The sequence below is a fragment of the Musca domestica genome, unplaced genomic scaffold (assembly GCF_030504385.1).
Source record: "Musca domestica strain aabys unplaced genomic scaffold, Musca_domestica.polishedcontigs.V.1.1 200, whole genome shotgun sequence".
Taxonomy (NCBI): domain Eukaryota; kingdom Metazoa; phylum Arthropoda; class Insecta; order Diptera; family Muscidae; genus Musca; species Musca domestica.
Genome location: NW_026712251.1, coordinates 152055 through 165064, shown reverse-complemented (window position 1 = coordinate 165064; position 13010 = coordinate 152055). Strand labels below are relative to the sequence as shown.

The following is a 13010-nucleotide window of genomic DNA, read 5'->3' as shown; positions in this document are numbered from 1 at the left end:
TGCGATAAATAAATAGCAGTTGAAAAAAAAAACTACAATTGCATAATAACATTTACTATGTAAACAAATGTATTTTCTTGTTAAAAATGTATTCAGAAGTGTTTATGTTGTGCAACACAAACTGAAACCCTTATCTTTTGTTTCTTTAAATAATTAAAACCCTCCTGCAATTGTTGCATAAAATATGCAAGAAATTTGCATCTGCACATTCTCTTCTCTTCTTGTTATGCCAGGTCTTTTGTTTTCTCGAAAACAGTAACTTGTAGTTGCCATTCTTTAAGAAAACAAAAGCAATGACCATTATACACATTTGTTAAGATTTTCTTTTTCTTGCATTTGTTTTGGTTTCCTTTCATTCTGAAATTGTTTTTTTCTCTTTATCTTTCAGATAATGCCAGCAATGTGTCACACAGCTTCCATTTGGCTGACATTGGCTTTGGCCGTACAAAGGTAGGTAAACTTTTCATCATCATCATCATCATCACCATGTAAGGACAATAAATGTGTAATTCTGTCCACCTGGGGTGTTTTTAAAAAAGGAGGTGATTCTCCTTGTTGTCGTTCTTCAAAAAATAGTACAAAACATAAACTGCAAGGTCAAGCAAAAAGAAAAATAAATGTGCAGATTATTAAAGTACAAGCACCGCCAAATGTCAGTCATTGCCAAGGGCAACCAAAGTTTAAAAACAAAATCCAGCTGGAAAATTATTTACAAAGGATCTTAAAATATGAAATTATTTTGTGCTTTTGGCAAAAGAACACGATGATAATAAACTTGCATGGGGTCGAGCACTATCGAACAATTGCAGACTATTATAATTAAAATAAAATCTACTCGCAACTCATTAGTTTCGACTTTACTCTATGGTAAATAAAAGTTTTTTGGGTGATTATTTTTAAATATGGTATTTTAAATTCATAATTATAGAAAAATCCAGCATATTATGAATGTAGTTCTCATAAAACTTATTGTACCTAGATATATGATTTATTCTGAGATTCATAGTGAACTTCTGTGCAGAATATTTCTTCCCTTAACACATTCTGCCTAAAACGAAACTGTATGTTACTGTCGGGCGTCAACTCGAAAAACGTCCTAGGAAATATTGATAAAAAAAACAAGTAAAAAAACATTAAGTTCGGCCGGTCCAAACTTTTAATACCCTCCATCTTAGGGTTAAGGAAATATTAGAGCCCATTATGACCCACATATACAAATTTTTAGACATATTCATGGGAAAATGTGACAAAAATCATCAAAATACCGAATATTGGGAAACACGGATATATGGGGCTATTCAAAAACGTGGATCAATACAAACAGTGTTTCGCCAAAAAAGCTAGAACCCATTAAGACGAACAAATACCAATTTCTAGACAAATCAGCGAAGAAATGTGGCAAAAACCATTAAAATGTCGAATACCGGGAGGTACCGTTATATGTGGGCTATACCACATCGTGGACCTATGCAGGCAATGTTTCGCCAAAAGAGCTAGAACCCATAATGAACAACAAATACCAATTTTCAGACAAATCCGTGAAAAAAAGTGGCAAAAATCATCAAAATACCGAATATCGGGAGGAACCGTTATATAAGGACTATACCAAAACGTGGACCTATAATTACAATGATTCGCCACACGAACTGAGACCCATTATGACATACAACTACAAAATTTTAGAGAAATTCGTGAAAAAATGTGTCAAAAATCATCAAAATACCGAATATCGGGAGGTACCGTTATATGGTGGCTATACCAAATCGTGGCCCCATACATGCAATGTTTCGCCACCGGAGCTGGAACCCATTGTGATCAACAACTACCAATTTTCAGAGAAATCCGTGAAAAAATGTGGCAAAAATAATCAAAAACCCGAATATCGGGAGAAACCTTTATATGGGGGCTATACCAAAGCGTGGACTTATACATGCAATGTCTCGCCACACGAACTGGGACCCGTTAGGACATACAAATACCAATTTTCAGACAAATCCGTGAAAAAATGTGGCATTAATCATCAAAATACCGAATATCGGAAGATACAGTTATATGGGGACTATACCAAAACGTGGACCGATATATCTCATTTTCAATACCAACCATCCTAGACACAATACAAATTGCTCTGCTAAATTTTGGCGCTCTACGTCGAATGATGTAGATATATTTTGATGATTTAAGTCACAGTTTCTAATAGATTTGTGTGAAATTTGGATTTTGTGCTTCATAATGTAGTAGTTTAAAGTGGAACACGTTTGAATCCAGATGCTTTTGCATAAAATGTTTTCTTCTTCTCGGCCGAACTTAATGTCGTTTTATTTTTTTCGATCAATTTTTCCTCGGACATTTAAAGGGAGTTTTTAACCATATTTAAACAAGTAAACCAGTAAGGAAAGCTCAAAAGTCGGGCGGGGCCGACTATATGATACCCTACACCACTATGCATATTTAGTAGAGCTCTCGTAAAAAGGTTTATACAGGGCATTTCAGAGCTCTATGAGATATTTGGTAGAAAATCAAAATCTATCTAATTCTATCTAATTCTATAGCTATCTCTGAACCGGGTTTCTACAAATTTTACGTATTAGCTTCTAGACTGAATTCGGTCTTATGTACGAAAATTCAGGTGATTTGGGCTGATATTGACCATTTAGTGCACATTTAACCCGAAATCGGATGAAGATATATATGGGAGCTATATCCAAATCTGAACCGATTTCGATAAAATTTAAAACAGCTGTTCCTATGCTCCATCTAATACCTGGTACCAAATATCACGGTTGTGGAGTGAATATTACGAATGTATGGGACTAAAACACTAAATCGGATGAAACATATATATGGTTGCTATATCTATATCTGAACCGATTTTCACTAAATTTGATATACTTGCTTCTAAGTTGAATTTGGTCCGATGTACTAAAATTCAGTCCATTTGGACTTATATCGGCCATTTGGTGCACAATTAATCCGAAATCGGATGAAGTTATATATGGGAGCTATATCCAAATCTGAACCGATTTCGATAAAATTACAAACAGCTATTTCTGGGCTGTATCTTATATCTGGTACCAAATATCATTCTTGTGGAGTGCATATTACGAATGTGAGAGGCTTAAGCACCAAATCGGATAAAACATATATATGGGAGCTATAGCTGTTTCAGAACCGATTTTCTCCAAATTTGTTGTATTTGCTTTAAGGCTAATCTCGGTCATATGTGCCAAAATTCGGGCCATTTGGGCTGATATTGGCCATTTGGTGGTCAATTAACCCGAAATCGGATGAAGATATATATGAGAGCTATATCCAAATCTGAACCGATTTCTATAAAATTTAAAACAGCTATTTCTGTGCTCCATCTAATACCTGGTACCAAATATCACGGTTGTGGAGTGCAAAGTAGGAATGTTAGGGACTTAAAGATCTCCAAATTTGATATACTTGCTTCTAGGCCGAACTCGGTTGGGTGTGCCAAAATGCTGGTAATTTGGACTGATAGTGAACATTTGGTGCACATTTAACCCGAAATCGGATGAAGATATATATGGGAGCTATATCTAAATTTGATCCGATTCTCACCAATTTCAATAGGGTTCGTCCTTGGGCCAAAAAAAGATTGTTTGGAAAATTTCATCTCAATCGGATAATAAATGCGACCTGCATTTTGTTCACAAGAATACATGGACAGACGGACGGACGGACGGACAGACGGACGGACATGCATAAATCGACTCAGAAAGTGATTCTATGAAGGTTCTCAAAAGTAACTATGGGTCTATCTCGTTTCCTTCTCCATGTTACAAACAAATGCACAAAGACATAATACCCTTACCACTATGTGGTGTAGGGTATAAAAAGCCGGGCCGAACTTTTAATACCCTACACCATTTGGCTCAAATTTGGCTATTTCCAAAAAAAAAAAAATTAAATGCGTTAACAACATACCGAATGCCTATACGACGACGTTGACCTGCATAGGCAATAAGTTATTACAATATTTAAATGCGAAACTTGAAGAAAAATCTGTTTATTATGTAGCTAAAATCATCAAAATACCAAATATAGGGGGTACCGTTATATGGGGGCTATATGAAGACGTGGACCTGCACAGACAAGTTTCTGGCATGGGCTGAAGTATCCATTTCGAACTTCACATGCGAAATTTAAAACAATGCCGGTAAATAATGTCGCTAAAATCATCAAAATATCGAATATCGGGCGGTTCGTTATATGGGGGCTATACGAAGACGTAGACCAGTATCTATTCAAATACCAAATTTGGAACAATTCCGTTAAATAATGTCGCTAAAATCATCAAAATACCGATTATCGGGGGTACCGTTATATGGGGGCTATATAAAGACGTGAACCTGAACAGATAATTTTCTGTCTTAGGCTGTAGTATCCATTACGAACCTCAAATGCCAAATTTGAAACAATTCCCTTGAATAATGTCGCTAAAATCATTAAAAAAAACCGAATATCGGGGGGTACCGTTATATGGGGGCTATATGATATTTTGGACCTACATGGCTCATTTACTGGCAAAATATACATGTGTGTAAAATTTTAGCCTTCTATCTCAATTTATTTGAAAGATAGCGTGATTACAACAGACAGACAGACGGACAGACAGACAGACAGAAATGGCTAAATCGTCTTAGATTTTTACGCTGATCAAGAATATATATATATATGTATATATATATATATACTTCGGTGGTTCTGACATGATTATTTCGAGGAGTTACAAACGGAATGACAAAATTAATATACCCTCCATAGTATGGTGGAGGGTATAAAAATAGTGTTCGTTCTTGGACCAAACAAGAATCGTTTTCAAAAATAATAAATGCGTCCTGCATTTTGTACACAAAAAATACATGGACAGACGGACGGACTGACACGCATAAATCGACTCAGAAAGTGATTCTATGTAGATCCTCAAACGTAACTATGGGTCGATTTCGTTTCCTTCTCCATGTTACATACAAATGCACAAAAATATATTTTATATTTTAGTACCGAACCGATTTTACAATATTTTATGGAAATGTTTTTCTGTTTTTTTTTTTTTTGGTGTACACGTAACTATGGTGTGGTCTGCCAGACCTTCGTAACATGCAGCATGGACGTCCCTTTTTGATCATGTGTTATTTCTATATCATAAATTCAAAATTTGAATTATTTAGGCTAATCTCTTATTGTTGCTAATTCCCAGCGGATTTTGCTTTATATGGGATATACCTAAATAAGATCAATTTAATTAAGGATATTCCTGCAATATAATCTCCCTTATAAAAACCGATATGTGTACACCACACATACAAACTCAATGCCTTTTGGCACTTTCACCACCAAAAATTCTATTTAGACTCAGAATGTATTTCAATCCAAATAGAAAAAGAAAACCGGAATGCTGTAATACCCCCACAGCAATGGAAATTTCGTGTTAACTTTTCCATTCATCGAAAAGTGCATATCCTGAAAAAATATAGAAAATTGGAAAAAAGAAAGGAAACCACACTCAATGTTCAAGATGAAATTCAAGAAGTAAAGTGTTCATTTTTGTTTGTGTGTGTGGTCTGCAAGGTAAACCTAAAAAGTTAGTGATGCAGCAAAAAGTTACTAAAAGAAGGGCAAACGGAAGAAACGCTCCATTGTAGCAAATATTGAAGCGAGGCGTTATGTCCGTTTCTATGCTTCAAAGCATAAGTGCAAAGTTTTTCTAAGGATTTTCAAACAATAACATCGACAAAAATAAAGCAAAACAATAATGTTCGATATCCGTTTGTAAAGTGAACCATGCCTTTTTTGCCCGCCATGACTGCAGTAAAATTAAGTTATCATCAAGGGGATTTGCCATTGTTCGATGTTTTGTTGTTGTTGTTGTTTTTTTTTTTTTTTTTTTTTTGGTTAAAAGTGCATTATTTTAGAGTGCCGGTCAAATGTGGTTTTAAATATTGAATGAAGTACAAGATTGAATTAGATTGAGAGCAAAGGTTGGCTTGAACACGAAAGGGAGTGCACAAGTGTAGGAAAATATAGATGTTCATTCAGGAGGATAATCTTTGGATTCGTCATCTTAAACTCTCCTAACACTTTTACAGAGACTGCAAAGAAGACGTCGTTGAGCAAAGCAAGGCTATGAATACGAACTCCTGTTAGCATACCTTTAGATGCTCCTTCAATGCGCCTCTCTATTTCTCTTCCTGCAAAAACTCCTTTTGGTATCCTTTAAAGGATTAATGCCGGTTGATAATAACACTGTGCAACACAGAAAATAATTGCAGGAAAAATCCAGCAGATAATGAAAGTAGACCCGTGTACCGGTTTTTTATACCCTCCACCACCTCTATGGAGGGTATATTAATTTTGTGATTCTGTTTGTATCTCCTCGATATACTCATGTCAGACCCAACAAACTATATATATTCTTGATCAGCGTAAAATTCTAAGACGATTTAATTCGTCTGTCTGTCTTTCTGTCTGTTGTAATCACGCTATCTTTCTAACAAATTGAGACAGAAGGCTAAAATTTTGCACACATGTATATTTTGCCAGTAGGCAGGTTAAGTTCGTAAATGGGCCATGTAGGTCCAAGTTATCATATAGCCCCCATATACCGTACCCCCCGATATTAGGTATTTTGATGATTTTACCGACATTATTCACCGGAATTGTTTCAAATTTGGTATTTGAAGTTCGTAATAGATACTGCAGCATAAAACAGAAAATGGGCCATGTAGGTCCACGTCTTCATATAGCCTCCATAAAACCATTCCCCCTCCCCATTATTCGGTATTTTGATGATTTTAGCGACATTATTTACCGGGATTGTTTCAAATTTCGCATGTGAAGTTCGTAATGGATACTTCAGCCCATGCCAGAAAATTGTCTGTGCAGGTCCACGTCTTCGTATATCCCCCATATAACGGTACCCCCCATATTCGGTATTTTGATGATTTTAGCTACATTATAAACAGATTTTTCTTCAAGTTTCGCATTTCAATATGTTATTACAGTATGACAAAGATTGCCTATGCAGGTCCACGTCGTCGTATAAGCATTCGGTTTTTTTAAGATTTAACAGAATTTTTAACGGATTTTATTTTATTTTTTTGGAAATTGTCAACATTGTACCAAATGGTTTGGCCCGGCCGAACTTAATGTTTTTTTTTTACTTGTTATATTTAACATCGCTAAGTATCCTATACAGAAGGAGAAGCTTCCCCCCTCTTCAACACTTTATGAAATTTTCGGATTAATATTCCTTGGAATCCGTTGATTTTAGGCATATAGTGTCTCCGTTAATATTGAAGACAAAAAAATCCAGGGTTATCTTGGTCGAAAATTTAACTTCAATCCTCAAGCGTCCCATTAGACCCCTTTCATTTTGGCCCTTTTTATACCCTCCACCTTGGGAAGGAGGATATAATAACTTTGTCATTCCGTTTGTAACATCCTTAAATATTCGTCGTAGACCCCATAAAGTATATATAGTCATAATCAGCATAAAATTCTAAGTCGATTTAACGATGTCCGTCTGTCTGTCTGTCTGTCCGTCTGTCCGTCTGTCCGTCTGTCCGTCCGTCTGTCTGTCCGTCTGTCTATCTGTTGAAATCACGATACATCCCACATTATTTGACGTAGAGCGTCAAAATTTAGCAGAATAATTTGTATTGTGTCTAGGATGGTTGGTATTGAAAATGAGATATATCGGTCCACGTTCTGGTATAGTCCCCATATAACGGTACCTCCCGATATTCGGTATTTTGATGGTATATGCCACATTTTTTCACAGATTTGTCTGAAAATTGGTATTTGTAGGTCATAATGGGTCCTAATTCGTGCGCCGAAGCATTGTATGTATAGGTCCACGTTTTGGTATAGCCCCCATATAACGGCACGTCCCGATGTTCGGTAATTTGATGATTTTTGCCACATTTTTCCACGGATTTGTCTGAAAATTGGTATTTGTAGGTCACAATGGGTCCTAGTTCGTGTGGCGCAACATTGTATGTATAGGTCCACGCTTTGGTATAGTCCTCATATAACGGTACTTCCCGATATTCTGTATTTGGATGATTTTTACCACATTTTTTCACAGATTTGTCTGAAAATTGGTATTTGTAGGTCATAATGGGTCCTAATTCGTGCGCCGAAACATTGTATGTATAGGTCCACGCTTTGGTATAGCCTCCATATAACGGTATCTTTCGATATTCAGTATTTTGATGGTTTTTGCCACTTTTTTTTCACTGATTTGTCTAAAAATTGGTATTTGTGGGTCATAATGGATCCTAGTTCGTGTGGCGAAACATTGTAATTATAGGTGCACGTTTTGGTGTAGCCCCCATATAACGGTACCTCCCGATAATCGGGATTTTAATGGTTTTTGCCACATTTCTTCTAATGTTTCTTTTACCCTAAGGTGGAGGGTATTAAAAGTTTGGCCCGGCCGAACTTACTTGTTAGCTCTACATTCATAATCTGCTGGAATATTCTTGTAATTGTTTTTTTGTGTTGCACAGTGTATTCTTTTGGGGCTTTGCAGTAATTATTGGCAGCTTTTACCCCCGCCTCCTCACTTTGTGCAAAGATTATCTTTTGTTCGGCTATTAAAACATTTTAATTAATGTTTAAGACTTTTAGCCACCAATTTTTCCCCCAACACACCGCGCCTCTTTTTTTTCGGTCGGCACGAGCAATCGACCAGATAATCACCCATCAAAATTGAGTTTTGCGTGTGGCAAATGACCACCACGTAAAAGCCATAACCTAATCATTGGACATGAAATGGTGATTTATTGCAATGTCAATCATAATGGCAATCGATTAATAAATTAGGACCGACACTTTGTCGAAAAACTTTTCACAGACAACACACAATTGATACAAATGAAAATCTCGTTTATATTGCCGACACCTAAGGCCATTATTTATTTAATGTCCTTTGTTTATAACTCAATCTGTGTTCTGTTTGTTCTGTTCAGAGAAAATAGGATAATTTAATGAATAAATAGGAGCATGCAAATAAAATATCAAAAAAATCAGTTTAAAGATGGAATTCATAAGAAGTGGCTCCTGGGGCATCAAAAGGGGAAAATATTAATTCCCTTTGTAAAGGGAGATATATTCTGACGACACGTTTTCCGCCTCCTGCTGGGTTATACTTAGTGGCAATTGAGTGGATTGAGACAAAGAGTACAAAAAGCTTGTTTATACAAGTAAATAAGCTTGAATACCCTCCACCATTTGGTGCGAATTTGGAAATTTTTAACAGCATAACATCCGCTAAAAATTCTGCTAAAATCTCAAAAATACCGAATATAACCGTTAATTGTACGAAGAAGTAAACCTCAAATTGAAAACCAGTAAAGAAAGTCTTAAAGTCGGGCGTGGCCGACTTTATGATACCCTACACCACTTTGCTAATTTAGTAGAGCTGCGCATAACAATTAAAAGTTTTTATGGGAGAATTCAATCATACACGCTATGATTATAATTATAATTTAAAGTTCAAAGGGCGTAATATGCCGAAGCATTTGTATCTTTTAAATTCGGACTTGTATTGCCCATTTGGTGCACAATTAATTTGAAATCGGATACAAATATATATGGGAGCTATATCCAAATCGGAAACGATCTCGATAAAATTTGGCAAATATATTTCTGAGCTGTATTTGATATATTTCCCTGAATATCGTACTCACGGAGTTTATATTACGGCTGTGGGTAACAAATATAACAAATCGGATGAACAGTATATATGGGAGCTATAGCTATATCTGAACCGATCTTCGCCAAATTTGAATACTAGCTTCTACTTTCAATTCGGTCGTAGGTGCCAAATTCCATCCCATTTGGACAAATATTAGACGTTTGCACAATAAAAGGTAAATCGGACGAAGTTATATATGGGAGCTATATCCAAATCTGAACCGATCTCAATAAAATTTAGTAAAGGTATTTCTGAGCTGCATTTGATATATTTCCCCAAATATTGTTGTTACGGCTGCGGAGGACAAAAATAACAAATCGGATGAAAAATATATATGGGAGCTATAGCTATATCTGAACCGATTTCGATCAAATACTTATTTTCAGGCCTAATTTGATTGTATGTGCTAAATTCCATACTATTCGGACTGATATTACAAGTTTTTGCACAATAAAAGGCAAATCGGACGAAGATATATATGGGAGCTATATCTAAATTTTTGACCGATTTTCAGTAGGGTTCGTCCTTGGGCCAAACAAATGATCTGTGCAAAATCTCATCTGGATAGGGCAATAAATGCGAACTGTACTTTATTTACAAAAATATATGGACTGGCGGACGGACGGCGGACGGGCGAACATGCATAAATCGACTCAGAATGTGATTCTATGCAGATCATCAAAAGGAACTATGGGTCTATCTCGTTTTCTTTTGCCTGTTACAAACAAATGCACAAAGATGTAATACCCTGACCACCTTGTGGTGTAGGGTATAAAAATAATCCGGTGAATAATGTAGTTAAAATCGTCAACATACGGAATATAGGGAGGTACCGTTATATCGGGGCTATACGAAGAATTAGACCAACATAGACAATCTTCTGTCACAGGCTGTAGTATGCATTACGAACTTCAAATACCAACAAGTCCGGCGAATAATGTCGCTAAAATCATCAAAATACCGAATATCGGGAGGTACCGTTTTCTGGGGGGCTATAGGAGACGTGGACCTGCAGAGACAATCTTCTGTCATAGGCTGTAATATCCGAATTCCGAACTTCAAATTCCAAATTTTAAACAATTCCGGTGTATAATGTCGCTAAAATCATTGAAAACCGAATATAGGGAGATACTGATATATGGGGCTTATATAGGTACCGTTGTATGGGGGCTATAAGATATCGTGGACCGGTATAACCCATCTTCGAACTTGACCTGCCTGCAGACAACGGAATGACGAACTTAATATACCCTCCATACTATATATGGTGGAGGGCATACAAATCAAAGTTTGTATTTTCATTCAATTTTGTTCACGTTATTTAAATATCGGTTCGGACAATATCGGTTCACTCCATCAAGTACCTCCCCCACAAAAGGTCAAAATTATAATTAATCAAAACTTTTATAAAATATGAAATAGGAGTCCGATTTACTTTAAATTTCACACGTCCCAATATTTTTATACCCTACACCATAGTATGGAGTGTATATTATATTTGTCATTCCGTTTGTGACACCTCGATACATACATTCTAGACCCCCTAAAATTTGTTATTTGAAGTTCTTAATGGATACTACAGCCTATAACAGAAAATTGTCCGTGCATGTCCCCCCTATAAAACGGCAGCTACCGATATTCGGTATTTTGATGAATTTAGCGACATTATCCGACGAAATTGTTTCAAATTTGGTATTTGAAGTTCGTAATGGACACTACATCCTAAGACAGAAAATTGTTTGTACAGGTCCACGTCTTCGTATAGCCCCCGGTACCTCTCTCTATTCGGAATTTTGATGATTTTAGGTATATTATTCACCGAATTTTTTCAAGTTTCGCATTTGAATGTTGTAATGGCATATCACAAAATTTCCCTATGCAGGTCCATGTCGTCGTATATACCCTAATATAATATCTACATTCAGTATATTAAGATTTTAACAGAATTTTAATGGATTTATTTATTTATTTATTTTATTTATTTTTTTTTTTTTTTTGAAATTTCCGAATGGTAAAGGGTACTCAAAATTCGGCACGGCCAGCTCTTTTAATTATTATTAAACATAAAATCTGGTGTGAAGATGGGATATATCGGTCCACTTCTTTTTATACCTCTGCACAACGGGACAAAATTTTGAATCTATATCTATAAAAGAGGAAAATGTTTGTATGTTTGTTTGTTTGTTTGTAATTTATGGACTCGAAAACCGCTGAATAGATTTTCCTGAAAATTTCCATATATACTGCAACATCGCCTGAAAGTAACATAGGCTATATACATTTTTGAATTTCCACTTGGAACTGGAGATATAGCATCAGAATCGGAGGTACCTCCCAAAAATTTAGATTTTATATGCACATATCTATTGATTGGTTGAAGATACAGTCTCCAAATTTGGAATACGTAACGGAATTTGGAACAAAATAAGTTTGCCAAATTATATTGTAATCGGTTCAGATTTGGATATAGCTCCCATATATATTTTCGACCGATTTCGTTCATTTGATGCCTCAAACACAATATGAATGTTCGATTCCAATGAAATTTGGAATGTGTGACGGGATTTAATCCGAAAATAAATGTGTCAAATTATATTGAAATCGGTTCAGATTTGGATATAGCTCCCATATATATTTTCGGCCGATTTCAAGCATTTGATGCACCAAACACGCTATGTATCCCCAATTTCAATGAAATTTGAAACGTGTGGTAGATTTTATCTAAAAAATTGATTTCCCAAATTATATTGAAATCGGTTCAGATTTGGATATAGCTCCCATATACATTTTCGGCCGATTTCATGTATTTGGTGGACCAAACACGACATGTATTTCCAATTGTAATGAAATTTAAAATAAGTAACGGAAGTGGGAGCCAAAATGAATTTGTAAAATTAAATTGAAATCGGTTCAGATTTGGATATAGCTCCCATATATATTTTCGACCGATTTCATGTATTTGATGCACCAAACACGCTATGTATTTCTAATTTCAATGAAATTTGGAATGTGTAGCGGAAATTAAAACAAATATAAATTTGTCAAATTATATTAAAATCGGTTCAGATTTGGATATAGCTCCCATATATATTTTCGGCCGATTTTAAGCATTTGATGCACCAAACACGCTATGTATCCCCAATTTCAATGAAATTTGAAACGTGTGATAGATTTTATCTAAAAAATTGATTTCCCAAATTATATTGAAGTCGGTTCAGATTTGGATATAGCTCCCATATACATTTTCGGCCGATTTCATGTATTTGGTGGACCAAACACG

The 13010-nt window shown here is 35.7% G+C and overlaps 1 protein-coding gene across 3 annotated transcripts in view; it reads left to right on the top strand.

Annotated features, from left to right (window-relative positions):
* The window catches only part of LOC101897029 (sex peptide receptor), a 396118-nt gene that overhangs the window by 373922 nt on the left and 9186 nt on the right, over positions 1-13010 (top strand). For all 3 annotated transcript variants that reach the window (XM_059122553.1, XM_059122554.1, XM_059122555.1), the window contains exon 6: positions 389-450. In XM_059122553.1, the coding sequence (XP_058978536.1) occupies positions 389-450 (62 nt within the window). The remainder of the gene's footprint in view (positions 1-388; positions 451-13010) is intronic.